We start from the raw sequence: 14,846 nt of genomic DNA, 5'->3' as shown, positions 1-14,846 counted from the left end.
GCCAGGCCAAATGGCTTGCAGTGTCCTGGATGCTTCTCGCAGGATCCAAGGTGCCACCCCACAGGGACATTAAACTGCCACGGCTGGGAGCGCAAGTGTGTCTACTATGATGTGTCCGCACAACAGGGTAAGGCCGCATTCAGACAGCTCTGTATTCCATTTTCCTGATGTTTGGTTACCTGATAACTTTCATGTTTTATGCAATCTTTCACACAATTTCGCTTCTGGAAATCTAGCAGAACCGAGTGGAATTTTAGCACCCATTTTCATGACAATTGCTGGCTAATCTGTGGCTCTCCTGATGTGGGACTATAACTCCCACCATCTCTTACCAGTGGCCACTCTGGCTGGAGCTGAGTGGAATAGGAGTCCAACCAGATCTGGAGAGCAACACATTGGCTACCGCTGAGTTTTCCTAGCCTGCCCATAGCAAAGAAGATATACAAATTAGCAAATGCTTGGAACAAGTCAATGTTTCAAATGCGGATACTTTGATTTTTGCATAGCAAGCAAGAACTAACAATATGGTGAGACTAGGAAGGCCTGGGTTCAGATCGCCACTCAACCATGAAACTCCCCGGGTGATGTACATTGGGCTACACACTATCTCTCAGTCTAATCTGCCTTGCAGGCTTGTTAGAATAAAAGAGTGGTCTTGCCTTGCCTGGCTCCATAGAGGTATTTGCTCAAATCCAAACGCAACACGTGGCTAATATGTTAGGAGTCATTTTGCAAAGAAACAGAAAAAGATGCTTGTAACTTTAAGAATTGTTTCTTTAGTTCACGGTGTGGTTTTCTGATCTGATAGGGTACAGCTGGTTATGAGTATAAAGGGAGATGGATTGCAATTTGTTTTTGCCTGCAAAGAGGACACTCACACACTTTGTGTTTGTGCTTGTAAGCTTGTAAATAAAACTCTGTTTGAGTATTTTTACACTTCATGGTCTCTGTCATCTGCTGCCAAGAGATACAGCTCCAACATAATAATGTATTATCATTAGTTCGATCATACTACAAAATATACAAATCATAAGCATGCACACATAATTTATGCATAGTTATGCAAACGTTCTTAGACAAGAAATAATAAGCGTAATAAATTGCTGTCAGGGAACACCGCGACGAAGGCAGGATTCCTTTCAATAGCAATATTGTAGTGGTAGGTGCTCCAATGTAGGGAAAATATATTCAAATCGCTTTGGAATGCAGCAATAAACAGCAAACAATACAGGAACAGAACAGTGTTTCAAGGATAAGTCAACTGTTTAAAGTCAGTGTTTCCATAGAGGAGCGGGAGAATAAATGGAATGAGTCATAATATGTAAGGTGTGTGACAAACTGGTAGAAATGCATCACGTTTGCCATCAGATTTGTTGTCTGTATCCAACGATTGTTCCAGAAAGTCCTTGAACCCCAGGTAGATATTGCACAATACAACAAGAGGGGCATCTCCACCCATTTGCCTTACAGGTATTTACACAGCACAGCAATCCTTTTCCTGCAGTTCATTGGAGTAAGTCATTCAATGTTGACATAGGAGCCCCATCTATAAAATGCCCTGTGCACATAAATCTGGGTGCAAGAAGCACTCAAGCTCAGCATTGTTCCTGGCCCTACCTTACGACACCATGGTGCCTCTCCTTGTGCGCTGCCTTCTTTCGTCACTCTTGGTTGCCTCTGTGGATCCATGTAAGTTATTTATCATTGATCACATCCATTTTCCTACTATGCTGTTAGGGACAGAATGAAAGACCAGTACTTTGGAATGACACATCTGTTGGAAAAACACTCGGGAAGGCCACCACCTTCCCAAGACACCGGGGCATCTCTCCGGTGGTCACTCTCTGGCTGTAAATCTTCCTCAGTCCAGAGAGACCGGTGATAAGCGACCCCTCCCTCCTGAGAGGAGCACGCTCGTCTTCTGGCATCTCATAGCAGAAGAAAGAGTCAATTAGTAGCTCTAAAACTACTTTATTTACAGTCTATATACAAAGAATCCACCAGCATGTCTGTGCTCTCTCAGCACCAGTACAGAACAGCATCTCACACAGAAGTGAAACTAACTTCCAACAGAACTCCAACAGTACTGAGACTTCCTGTCTCACACTCTCAGACATTCACATGATATAAACAGCCTAGCGCTACTTGCTGAGCAGCACGGGTATATAAAATCCTAACAATATCAACTGTGCCATCATCTGATGCTAATCTAGGGGGGTTAAAAACTTTGCACAGAATGTTCTTGCCATCTTTTAGCAAAAGGAAGAGCTGAGGTGCACACAAGAGCTAGTGTTTTTTCTCCATTTAGATTTCCACGCTAGCTTTTGAGTGGATGCCTTTGGTGATGGGGAATCATAGAATCATAGACTGGTAGTAATCTGCTGTAAGTTCTAAAGGTGTTGGCTGAAATATACAGTATTCAGCTAAGTGCTACTCAAGAGTATATATTGCAAATGGATGAGCCTAAGTCATGTCCGCTAACTTCCAAAGGTCTACTCTTAGTAGGTAAAAAGGGTAATGGAAAATGCCACTGTCTCCGCTTCTCCCCTGCTCAGCTGCCTTGGCTGCGGGTGGAGAAGCATTGCTAGCACCGACGCCTAATTCAGGTATGATATTGCTGAAATGGCTAAAGTTATTGCATGCTTGCAAGATCATTCGTGGTGGAGAAGGCAGGGCAGGTGAGGCACCTGTGAAGCTGCCGCCTTTGGAACTTCTGCTGCCTGAAGCAGCCATCTCAGTTTGCTTAATGGCAGAGCCAGTTCCATGCTGGTGCGCTGGTGGGGTTGGAGTTGAAAAGCCATCAGTCCAGCACCCAATTAACACAATTAGCAATTTGTTTAGGCCTGATGAAAGAAATGCTTCCTCTTGCACAACAACCCATAAGCACCTTCTGAAATTCACCGCTACAAGGCTTGGTGGTAATACTGCCTTAGAAGGAATGAAAGTAGAATTAGATCAATCCCTGGAGGAGAGGCTCCTCAGTGGCTTTGAGCCATGTGAGCTAAAATTTAGATGCTAAATGTAACCTCCTAGTTTCAGAGGCACCATACATCTGAAGGCCAAGTGCGCAAGGCAAACATCTAGGAGAAGGGTGATGTCTTCCTGCCCTGTGTATGACCTTCCTGGACCAGGGCATCCACTGGACAGTGAGCCCTGTATTCCCAGCTTTGCTTGAAAAGGAAAAGGAAAAGGGTATGTGTCTAGTGTAGGGTTGCCATATTTCAAAAAGTGAAAATCTGGACAAAATGTTATTGAGCTTTTATTGGAAATTCATAAAATCGAGACTTCTGACATCGGTGTCATATGTCCAGATTTTCCTGGACATTTTAGCGATTTCCACCCAGACACTGCTTCCAACTGCAGTATTCTGGCTATGTCTGTGAAATTCTGGACATATGGCAAAGTTAGGGTAGTATTTCAACAACCAAGAATATTAGGGAAGAAGTACAGTCTCTCTCTCTCTCTCTCTCTCTCTCTCTCTCTCTCTCTCTCTCTCTCTCTCTCTCTCAGAAATGTTGTGCTCCCCAGCTTTAAGTGTGTCCCCCCCTTACCTACCCATGAATAATTATTTTGGGCACCCATGTTTCTGAAGGCATGTAGTAGATAACTGGAAGGTGAAAACTGGGCAAGATGGCATTTTGGCTTGAAAAGCACCTTACTTTTTAGAAACACTTCTATTAAAATTTGTTAATTATAACAACAGCACACATGTAAAGCACCTTGCTTCCGCCAAAGAATAACAGGAGCCGTAGTTTGTCAAGGGTGCTGAGTACAGTTGTACTATGAGGGGTGAGCTACAGTTCTCAGGATTTTGGGTGGAAGCTAAGTGCTTTAAGTACACTTTAAATGCATGGTGTGTATGCAGCCAAGGTCAGAACCAGGAGGACACATTTCACATTGTGCTGTGTACTCTTGGGAATATGCTGCCCACAGCCAGCATTACGCACTGAATGGGACATCCTGTTTCTATGGCTTTTCCCCATTTTGTTCAATGCCTGAGGGTGCTTCAGTCCCATAGTTGTATGATGTCCTTCTCTCGTCTTCCAGCAGCCTTGAAATGTATACAAGGCTATGATGCTACCCAAGCTCCAATACAATGTCCCAGTGATTTCGACACCTGTATGACCATCAAGGATGAGTACACACTGACAGGTAAGGAAGCGTTGGAAGAAGGAGAGGGTCATGGAAACCTGACAAGTATCTGGCATCATGTGGTTCCTCTTGGAGGCTTTGAGAATGATCAGGAATCAGCATGACAATTGACAGGGTCGATGGCTTGCCCAGTGGTGTGCCGAGGGTTGCTGGCACCCGGGGCAGGCAAGCAGCCAATGCCTCCATAGCACACACACCCCTCATCGGGACCAAGTGGGGCTGTGTTACACCACCTACCTGCCCACACAACTTCGTGGGCGTACCCCTCTGATGCTTGTGAAGAAGAGTGCCATGCTGTACTGTGGTGGCCTCCCTCCACCCACACTCAGTCCGTGAGGGACTGGGCTGCTTTGCTGTCTTCGCCTAGGCAAGGTGGGGATCCCCACAGAAGCCGGAGCCTGTCTGCAGAATTTTGCACCCGGGGCCACTGCCTCCCTGGTCCTCCCACGCTATGCCACTGGTCTTGCATCTGGTACTTGTGCTATTTAGGGAGCCTGTAGCACCCCCTCCTGTGTTTCCGACCTCAGGGCAGTTATGTCTAAGGTGGTTTTTGGTTCAGGCTGCTGGATGGTAATGATGGCACAGGGCTGTGTATGCCAGTGGCACAAATCCCTTTACTTAAAAATACACTACAACACACCTAGCAAAGTTGCAAACAAGAAGCCTTTCCCCCAGCTCTACCTTGAGATGGTGGGATTGAATCTGGGACCTTGGTCACCAAAAGCAGATGCTCCTATGTTTCTATGATTATACTGTGTTCTGGTCTGATCTACAGGCTCTTATACTCTGGGAGGCCATATTCCCTTGGGAGAACTTGGAACCAAGGTGGAAGGGCAAGGCAGAGCAGAGACAATAGAGTTAGGCAGAGAATGAAGAGTTCTGGGGGATGGGGTCTCTTGACCTGCTGTTTGTCTTTTTTTATCTTCCGGTAAACAGACCCAAAGTTTAATGCAACATTCTATACATGTGGGAGAAATTCTTATTGTGCCCATGCTTTTACCATCACCATAGCCGATGGGAAACATTTGCGCCACACCTCGGCTTGCTGTACCACAGATGGCTGCAATGCAAACTTAAAATGGGGAGGTAAGTCATCATCTGCCCCCTCTCTGACAACAGAATTGCAAATCTGGGTCCCTCCAGATGTCATTTTCTTGGTGCACCCAGGTTGATTTCTGCTCAGGGTGCTATTGGGGCGGTTTCAATCATGTTTGCGTGTGCAAAGGTTTGGGGCTAGTCACATGGCTTCATTTCCAATCAGTGCGCATCCCATTATTTCCTGTGGAGCCCCCTTAACTTTTCATTCTACAAATATATTGGTTTATGTTTCCCCCGCTTTTGTTGCTCTATAGCCAGCCCCTCCAGCCAGTGATAACGATGCAGCAGAACCAGAGAAGCATCACTGAACAAATGAAAGCAGGATAAATCCGCCACAAATGCAGTGTTATTGTTTCAAGAACACGTTGCAAAAAGAAATTAGAAATTGTTATAACAAAAGGAAAAAACTCTATGTAAAATTGCGTAGAAAAGTTTTCTGCTCTATGGTGCCATCTGGTGTCACAGCATTATAACAAATGTAAAATGTTCTTTCTTTACTAATCTAGCTGAGTCCATTCACAATTTGCATTTGAAATTGGTAGGAATAGCATGGAGTGTATGAAGTTTTAGTCCCTCTACCTGTTCTCTTCCTAACGTAAGGCAGCGACGGAAGTTGTCTCTGGACCTCATTCTTTCTGACAAAGAAAATGTTAAAAGAAAACAACATCAAAATAAAGTGCTTGTGGGGGAATGGGCTCAGTTGGTGCCTGAATGTTGCCAACCACCACTGCCCCCTCAGTTTGGGAATGCCGTCCATAACAAGCAGGTGTTATTAGACAGGTGTGGGGAACCAGTGACACTCCAGGTGTTGCTTAACTGCACCTTCCCTCTGCCCCAAGAAGCATGGCCAGCGGGCAAGGATGTTGCGAGTTGGTAGTTTACCAACATCTGGAGGGCCAAAGTTTTCACACACCTGGCATGAGAAAAAGAAATTCTGAGTGTGGGACAGGATGGGGGGGGCGCGAAGCTGACCTCCTAACACTGGCGTTGCTGGGCCCTGCTTGGAAGAGATGAAGGTGGGTTTAGAAAGATGTGGGTCTACTGGTGAGCCAGTCCAAAGCTTCCACTGTTGCATTCACACAACTCCAACCTCCTGCATCCTTTTCCTGCTCCATCATGTGCAAGTACTCCATGTACTGCTGTTTCCCATCTCACTTCTAGCACACACCAGTAGCAGCCACTGTGATGTGATGGATCAGGCAGGGCAGTTGCATGGGTGCTTGGTGGACCTCCATACAGGTAAACGGCAGAAATGCCAGCTTTAGGAGGGTTGCTTCACCCCAACACACTGGCTGCTACCGGTGCATGTGTGAATCAGGCCTGTCAAAGTACCATCAGGCCTCTTCTTAGATTCCTATTTAGAAATCCGCAAACCACTTGCTTCTTTCTTATTTGCTTCCTAGTTCCTCCAGCTTCTTCAAGAAAGAATGGGCTCATTTGCCCAATTGGATGTTTTGATGCGACAGAGGAAACCTGCATAGGTGGAAAAGTCTCATGCACAGATGCAGAAAATACTTGCATCAGTGTAACAGGGACCTACGGCCCTAAGGAAGGTACTTAGCAGGGGAAGAAGAGGGATTGTGTGGGGTAGAGGGAGCAGGTGGGAGGAGAATTCTGCCTCTGGAGCATCCAGAGATGGACCAACCATGAGCCAAGATGAGATGGACACCTCAGGTGGCAGAGCGAGAGACCTGCTGCCCTGAACCCCAAGTAACAACCTTCCAGGGTGTTCTCTGATGCAAGCATTGTTGAAATGTACAAGAGCTATGCCAGAGCATGAAGGGATTGTATCCATGATAAGGTGCTAATGACTTGTGTGCATTGTCCTTTGGTGCACTAAAATGTCTTGGGTGAGGGATTGAATTTGGGCTCCTTCACATAAATCATTTTCAAGTGAGTAGAACCTTGAGATCATCTGATCAAGCTAAATGTTGGAATGTTCAGATTGGCCAAATAAGGAAGTCTTGTATGAGTCAGAATTAGGTACATGTAAAGGAATATGTGATGGACTTGTAGAGCAGCTAAAGGATTTTAGGAGATGATATGTAATGAGATGAAAAAAAATATTTAAGAGGACTCTCCCAAAAAGACGAGAAGCTTTTCTTCTAGTGATAGTTGGAAGAGATGTACCAAAGAATCAAAGACAAGACAGCTTTCAAGGAGGATTGGAAAATATTTATAAAATATTGTAAACATGTTAAAATGCTAGCAGGTTTGGAGTAAGCTAACCAGTAAAAGTTTTTTTGAGAATAAGGTAGAGGAAAGAATGTATAGAGTAATTATAATATGCAGCAGCAAAATATAATTTGAAGAAACCAAGGAAGGGTGGAAGGGAAGTTGATTACCAAGGGAATGTATATTGGAAAATGTTTGACTAGTTGTATTTTATTTTTCAAAATTTATAAATAAAATTTATAAACAAACAAATAAGCATTCTTCGCCTAGTACATAGGTAAATGATGGGATTCAGTCTTATAAGACGTAGTGATGATGGCCACCATCTTGGATTGCTTTCAAAAAGTATTGGACAGATTCATGGAGGATAAAACTGTCAATGACTATTAACCATGTCTACTTGCAGATTCCAAGTCTTTCGTCGTGAAGGGTTGTGGAACAAGCAACGTGGGTGAACTCTATAGCCTAATCGGGTTCCTTAACGGAACCTGCTACAAAATGCGAACCGCAATATGGAAGCCTGCTAAATCCTCCAGCACCAACCATATCCTGGGGAAGAGTTCCTTCCTCCTCCTGCTACCCTGTATCTCCAGCATTCTTTTTATGAAGTTTCTCTCCTGAGTTTTATTCCCATGCCAGCCAACTTGTAGGATCCATGCTGTGAGCTTTTGGGCACCGGGATGGACAAATCTGTCAAGATCAGTGCTCTTAAGTTTCTCATTTTTTAAAAAAATCTTAAATTCAATTCTCCACAATACTAGACCAATCTGCATTTTTTAAATAAAAAAACTGTTGAAAATCCATCCACATTTTAGAATGAATTTCTCCTAAGAAACACAATTTGTAATTGCAGTTTGACTAGAGTAGAGTTTTGTTAGCATTCCCCCCTAAAAAAATGCATTTGTACATATGTTATTATCACCAAAATATGCACTTTTGGCACTTTCCCTACATAAATGCATTTTTGTATACACTGTTTGGTTTATGAACTACATCGCAAAATTCTGAGAAATGGGAAATTTGAAGGCTGAGTTTTAGTTTGCGTATTGATATGGGAAGTGCAAATGAGTTAGTTTCTCATTAATATGCAGACAAAATTGAATTTCTTCCTCAACCCAACTTGGGGACCAAACCACAATTCGCCCCATCCTCCTCCAGGTTTCTTTTCAAGGTTCCTGACTGTTTTCTGAATGAAAGATTGCAGGCCCAATAAAGGATATTCAGTCCAAAAATGGTTCTATTTGTTGTAATTTTCAAAGCCCTAGCAGAGGAATTTGGCACTCTCCAGGTGCCCGGCTTTGATTCCATGTTGACCTCCCCGTCAGCGACTCCCGGCAAGACAAGGCGAGGTCTCTATCGGCCGATCCTCCTCACGAACGTGAGAAGAACACAACCATCCCTCCTCCCTCACTCCCTGCCATCCCCAGGGAGGGGAGAGAGACAGACAGAAATGTATTTACATGCCTTTATTTCTGTCTTTCCAGCAGTGCAGAAAAGAACATGTCTGCACTCCTCAGCAGCCACAGCAGAGAGAGAATAACTCCACCCATGTACTTCCAGTACAGGGTCATGTGACACTCTGAGCTAACATCCGGTGCTCAGTGCACATAATAGACTGTCCCTGGTTCCCACGGTACAGTCCCATAACATCAACATCCTGTTTGGCTTTCCAGCCATCTGGAGCACTCAGCAGCATTGCTCCTTTTTCGTAACACTATTTGCTTCTCCCAGATGACTCTCCCAGAGTTTAAGGAAGGCTTTAGCACTAAGGGGAGGTCCCAGTCAGAGGCTTCTTGCATGGCTGGGTGGGGTGGCGCAGGTGAGGCTACAGAGGAGATAGTTGTGTTTCTTCCTAATGTAACTTCGTATTGATTCAAAAAGTGATTTCGTCAGTCTGGGGAAAAGCAACACTCCTTAGGTTTGTCCAAGATTATTGCATATAAAAAAAGAGATGAACCTCAATTAAAACAAATGAAGAAACTAAAGCCCAAAATCAGAAGCAAGTCCCACTACCATTCCAGCCATGCCTATGCTCCTAGCCGTATCTCCATTTTGTCAAGCGAGAAGCCTGAGCACAGCTCAAGGACATAAACCAGAGTGTGCAGCCCAGCTGGTGAACAGTAGCAGATTGAGAAGTATTGGGTCCCTTCATAGTAGGTACCAGTGAGAGCAGTGAATGTCCTGGCTGAGTGCATGGAGGTGGTTGGAGGATGGATGGTGGTCAAGGGATTGAGGTTGAACCCGGACAAGACAGTAGTAGTAGTAGAAGAAGAAGTTTTTGTGTGTGTGTGTGTGTGTTTGTGTGTGTTTTTATGGGAGGAGTTAAGGACTCCAAGTCTGGAGTCAAAAGAGACAGAGCAGCTGGGGGACAGAAAATAAGTGGGACTCCAACTTTCTCACTTTTAAAACCTGCCAAGATTTTGAGGCCTGCAAGGTGATAACTGGGTGATCCATAAACTCAGAAACCTGCAAAGCACCAATCAGCTTTTGCAAAATGCTGTGCCTTTGCCTTCCATGCTTGAATTCATACCATGTGGGCAAAAATGGATCACCTGACCTCATGGGGACATCAGCTGATTTTTTGTTGAGCAGCACACACACCCTGCCATCAAAGTTGGCCCATTCTCCTGATCAAGTTTCCCAACCCTGCAATAAATTCAAGTGGAGAGAGAGAAACATCAGCTCTGTAACTATAGACAGGGATGGAGACCCTATGCTGCCCCCTCTTGATTTTGCTGGACTACACCTCCCACAATTCCTTACTGTTTCAAGCTGGCTGGGGCTGATAGCAACCGGATTTCGGCAAGACTTGGATGGCCAGCTCTACTGTGGACTGATAAGCAGAAGCTGGAAGAGCAAACTGCTGATCTCATAATCATGTCAGACGATAGGTGTTCTAAGCCTCCACAGTTGCTGGGTTTATGCACCTGAAAACTCTAAGAAGCCTCAGCAATGATTCTTGCTCTTCTGCCTACTGAGCATGTCACTTAAGCTTCTACGAGTCGAAGAGGCTGAGTGGACACCTATGGGGTAATGCGATCATGCAAGTAACTCGGTCCCAAGCTCTTAAGGGCTTTATATATATATATGAAGGCTGTGGTCACACAGCTGTTTATTCCATTTCCCCAACGTTTCCCTAATTGTTGATTTCCCCATTATATCTGTATTAGTTTTCTGCAAGTGGCTTTTATATCATAAAAGCCACTTGCAGAAAACTAATGGAATATAGTACATATTTGGAACTCATTTCCATGTTATTTGATTCCGGAAAAAATAACAGTTTGCAGCTCACTTAATCTGGAAATTCATGGGAGTAAAGTCATGAAATTTGGGGTGGTTAGATCAGCATACAGTCCTTTCCTGCTATTTCCATGGGGGTCTCATGAGGGAGCAGAAGCATACATGTGTGGAAAGGGTGGGGAATCAACAACAACGTCCAATGATGTTTGTTGCTGTGTCATGCCCATTGCTGTGAAAGAAATTTAGCATGATGTTCCAGGACATAGGAGCCAACTCCTAGGCCCCCCACAATAAAACATTTGAGAGTCTGTCCCCCCCCCCAAGTTGAAGGGCATTCCCATTCAAATGATGTGTGTGCACTGAGTCATGTGATTGATTATGTGGGGCGGGGCCCACACAATATTTTATTCAAGTTGGCACCCCTGGTCCGGAATATTGGTCAACAAGCCACAGTTCCGCAACACAACAGGTATTGCAGTATGAAATGAACATTAGGAAACAGGACAGAAGAACTAGCATTATATTCAGGAAAGCAAACACACCTTAAGAGTAATACCTTTAATTTGGCCCCATAACACATGGACAATCAGAGAGGACTTTTGGGTAGATGTGTAATATGATGATAGGGTCTCGCTCCTATCAGCGGTTGTGCTGTCACGTTCTATACTCGCTACAGTTTTCCGACCAAGCGCAAGGAAAGTCCCACATGCCCATGCCCAGCAAGCACATATTTGTTGCTGGTCACTCTCCCCCATTTATCATTGGAGGCCAGCTGGACCACAAGCCAAATCCCCCCACAGCTAGACGAGAATAGAGATCCCTGATGTAGCTGCCATCTGAGCTCGAGTTTCCCTTTCTCTTTTGCATGTGTTCCCAAGGCCATGCAGACACCTCTGATCGTCTACATCTTCCTTCTCCTGCCTGTTACAGGTAGGTCAGTAGGACTTAGCTCCTTAGGCCAGGGGTAGCCAGTGTAATGCACTGTTGGATCCCAGCTCCCATGAGCCCCAGCCCATTGATGAAGGATGATGGGAGTTGAAGTTCAACAGTATCTGGAGGCCATAATGTTGGGTACTCTTGCTGCCTTACATCATGTTAGATTATTGCCTATCTAATCTGATCTTGTTTACTCCTGCCTTTGCCAGTTTGGCATCCTGCAAATCATTTGGACAATAGCTCCCAACAGATGGGAGTTGTAGTACAAACTGTGGGGTAACCAGCCTCATATAAGCAGCATGCTTATGTCTAGTTAATGCATGAAGGGGTTAATGTCATACAGTAAAGTGGTCTTAGTTAGGCCACTCCCTCTCACATTGGGAAGAAGGCAATCAAAGGCCTGTGTTTACTTCAATCTACCAGAGAAGTTCAATGAGTGAAGAGGTCTTGAGCTGGATGCTACAGCTCAGGCCACATGGCTCTTACAAGCCATTGTTGTGTTTGTATACCTATAATTTAGGAACTTTCACTACTGTAACTAAGTCAGGTTTTACTGCCTGTGCAACATTTTCTGAATGCTGTATGGAAAAGCAGATGAGTATGAACTTTGGAGGGTTTGTAAGTAAACCATTTTAACTTACCAAATGTATGGTATTTTTTCTATGCTAGGGGAAGAGGTGAACTTTGGAAGGACCTTTGAAGGACACATCTTAAGGATCTAAAAACCTTTATTTCCATGCTAATTTGCTACAAATTTTGTGATTTTATAGCTCTACTGGGGTTCGCTCACCAAACAGCACTTGGCTGGATCTTGGCATCCAGGGAATTCTCCTCCTCCATTTTGTGGTTTGCTATGCCATTTTGTGGTTTACCCAGGGTGCCAAAACCAGATCCTCCAACTGTCCCTGTTTTTTAGGGACAGACTCAGATTTACAGAAGCCACCCAAAGTTTCTGATTTGATCCCGAAATGTCTCGCTTCCCTTAGGACATCCCTATTTTCATTGGAGAAATGTTGGGGGGGGGGTATACAAAATGTCTTGGGCCAGCCCTGAATAAAGCTCACTTGCTACTACCTGACTGGAACTCAGCTCTTTATTTAATTCTGCCGTTTCCTTTCCCTTCCAGGAGTTTGCTTGAACTGTGAACGCTGCAGCAGCAGCAACAGTGACTCGTGCATTGGGACGCCCTATACCTGCCCACTATCTGAAGATGCCTGCCTTATCTTCACCTCGGAGAACATCGTTGGTGGGTGATTGTTTGGCCCTTTGCCAATGTCTGGGACCTGGCCACAGGCAAAAATGGGTAGTGCCTCTCTCTCTGTGTGTGTGCATTTAAAAAGCAAATCAGGATATGCATGTCAAAAATAAATGAGTAAGTAAACAAAAATTAATGTACTCAGATTGACATTGCTGTTGATTTCCTTTTTGCCTTTCCTCCATGAAAAACCCCAGGAAATGACCGATGGTTCTCCACGTTCAAAGGCTGCACCAAGAAAAAGTTCTGCCCTCCAACGCCCATGGGCTTCACTTTCCCGAACCAGCGCAAACGGAGAGCTGCCAAGTGTTGCCACAAAGATCTCTGCAATGCTGGATCAGTGACACGTAAGCACCTTGGCAGGACTTTTCCAAGCTCTTCCTCTTCGATGGGGTGATTCGTGTCACCAAACTGTACCCCAACATTGCTCCAAGGGGCACTGGTTGCTCCTGGGAAACATTGCCATGGAGAATTGCAGTAATGGCAATGCAATGGCAGTAATGACCTCTTGGCGTGTTAGTGCTATGAAACCCTCCATCATAGGCTCAGGTTGTATATATGTGCAAAAAAACAACAACCCATATACCATAAAGGCGGCACTGTCTCTGCTGCCTATTATTCCAAAGGAAACATGAACCCTGGGTGAGAGCACTGGAATCTTGCACCACTGGGAGATTGGTGTGGCATCATAGGTGCCAGGGCCCTGCGGCCCTGGGTGCCCGAGGGCTCACAGAATTCCCTATGAAGGGGGAACAAAGTTGGGTGGTTGCTCCTTTGGTGAAATGTTTGAGGATTATGACAGAAGCCCAAAGGGGAATGACTGGAGGATGGGTAACTATCTAAAATCTGAAAATGGATCTGAGATGAGGTGTTTCTTCCCTGTTTCTGTGCTTGCTCTCAGTGCCACGACTGGGGGCCAGGCCAAATGGCCTACAGTGTCCTGGATGCTTCTCGCAGAATCCAAGGTGCCGCCCCACGGAAACATTAAACTGCCACGGCTGGGAGCGCAAATGTGTCTACTATGATGTATCCGTACAACAGGGTAAGGCCGCATTCAGACAACTCTTTATTCCATTTTCCTCACGTTTGATTATCTGATAACTTTCACGTTTTATGCAATCTTTCACACGATTTCACTTTGGGAAATCTAGCAGAACCAAGTGGAATTTTAGTGCCCATTTCCATGTCAATTGCTCAGCTTAAACCAAATCAACATTCTTCTCAATTCCTGCAGGTGATGAGATATACACTTATGCCAAACGTGGCTGTGGGACCAAACACGCCTGTGTGAGCGGGCCACGTACTCTCGGGATACCTGGATTGTACGTAGAAATTTGGAAGAACGCCATGTGCACTCCAGCTGTCAAATACATGCACTAGCAAGTTGCTAGGCCCTCAGAACATAAATATGTTTTGAAACATCTCTTCAGCTTCCTGGAAGATAAGACGAGGTTAAAAAGAAATGAATCCAGGCATCATTATTAACAGGCAATCTCCATTTCCACTAATCCTATGCAATTTTATACCTTGAATATTTTTCTTTGCCAGTGAATAAAATCATGTCAAGAGTGAAGAAGTTTCTGTTTCTTTGAAGTTCCTGGGATGGCTCTAAATCACTGCATGCTCCTTTTTCATGGTTAACAGTAGCCTGTGTTTTGGAACTCACTGCAACAGGCACTTTTGTGCAAGCCAGAAATTCCCATCATTTCTACATTGCCATTCTGTAAGTCAGGCATGGGGAATCTTCGCCCCAGATCTGAACTGCCATGTGCAGCAGTTTCGCTCGCAAGGCCATGTTCTTCAAACCACACCCATCTGCTCCACACCTGATGTTATATGTGATGTCAGGTGTGTGGAAGGTGCAGATGTGGCTGGGTTGGCTGTGTGACCAAGTACCCCAAGGGAAGCTATATAGTGCAGCCAGTCCCTGCAGAAAGTAAGGTTGAAGTCATTACCCATCAGGAGGGGATGCTCACATGGGACCACAAGA

The 14,846-nt window shown here is 44.9% G+C and overlaps 2 protein-coding genes across 2 annotated transcripts; both read left to right on the top strand.

Annotated features, from left to right (window-relative positions):
* Positions 1-1,334: 1,334 nt before the first annotated feature.
* Positions 1,335-6,811, top strand: LOC310768105 (phospholipase A2 inhibitor and Ly6/PLAUR domain-containing protein-like; the record flags this gene model as incomplete). The annotated part of the gene is made up of 4 exons (XM_083625815.1): positions 1,335-1,689; positions 4,051-4,152; positions 5,089-5,238; positions 6,654-6,811. The coding sequence occupies exons 1-4, from the start codon at positions 1,554-1,556 to the stop codon at positions 6,809-6,811; spliced, it is 546 nt and encodes a 181-aa protein (XP_083481941.1). The 5' UTR covers positions 1,335-1,553.
* A 3,530-nt stretch (positions 6,812-10,341) lies between these two features.
* LOC310769048 (phospholipase A2 inhibitor NAI-like) lies at positions 10,342-14,432 on the top strand. Its single transcript, XM_083628115.1, has 6 exons — positions 10,342-10,455; positions 11,544-11,595; positions 12,728-12,847; positions 13,054-13,203; positions 13,758-13,898; positions 14,091-14,432. The coding sequence occupies exons 2-6, from the start codon at positions 11,547-11,549 to the stop codon at positions 14,234-14,236; spliced, it is 606 nt and encodes a 201-aa protein (XP_083484241.1). The 5' UTR covers positions 10,342-10,455; positions 11,544-11,546; the 3' UTR covers positions 14,237-14,432.
* The last annotated feature ends 414 nt before the right edge of the window (positions 14,433-14,846 follow it).

The sequence above is a fragment of the Podarcis filfolensis genome (genome assembly GCF_964270895.1).
Source record: "Podarcis filfolensis genome assembly, chromosome: 8".
Classification (NCBI taxonomy): domain Eukaryota; kingdom Metazoa; phylum Chordata; class Lepidosauria; order Squamata; family Lacertidae; genus Podarcis; species Podarcis filfolensis.
This window is presented reverse-complemented; position numbering and strand designations above follow the sequence as displayed.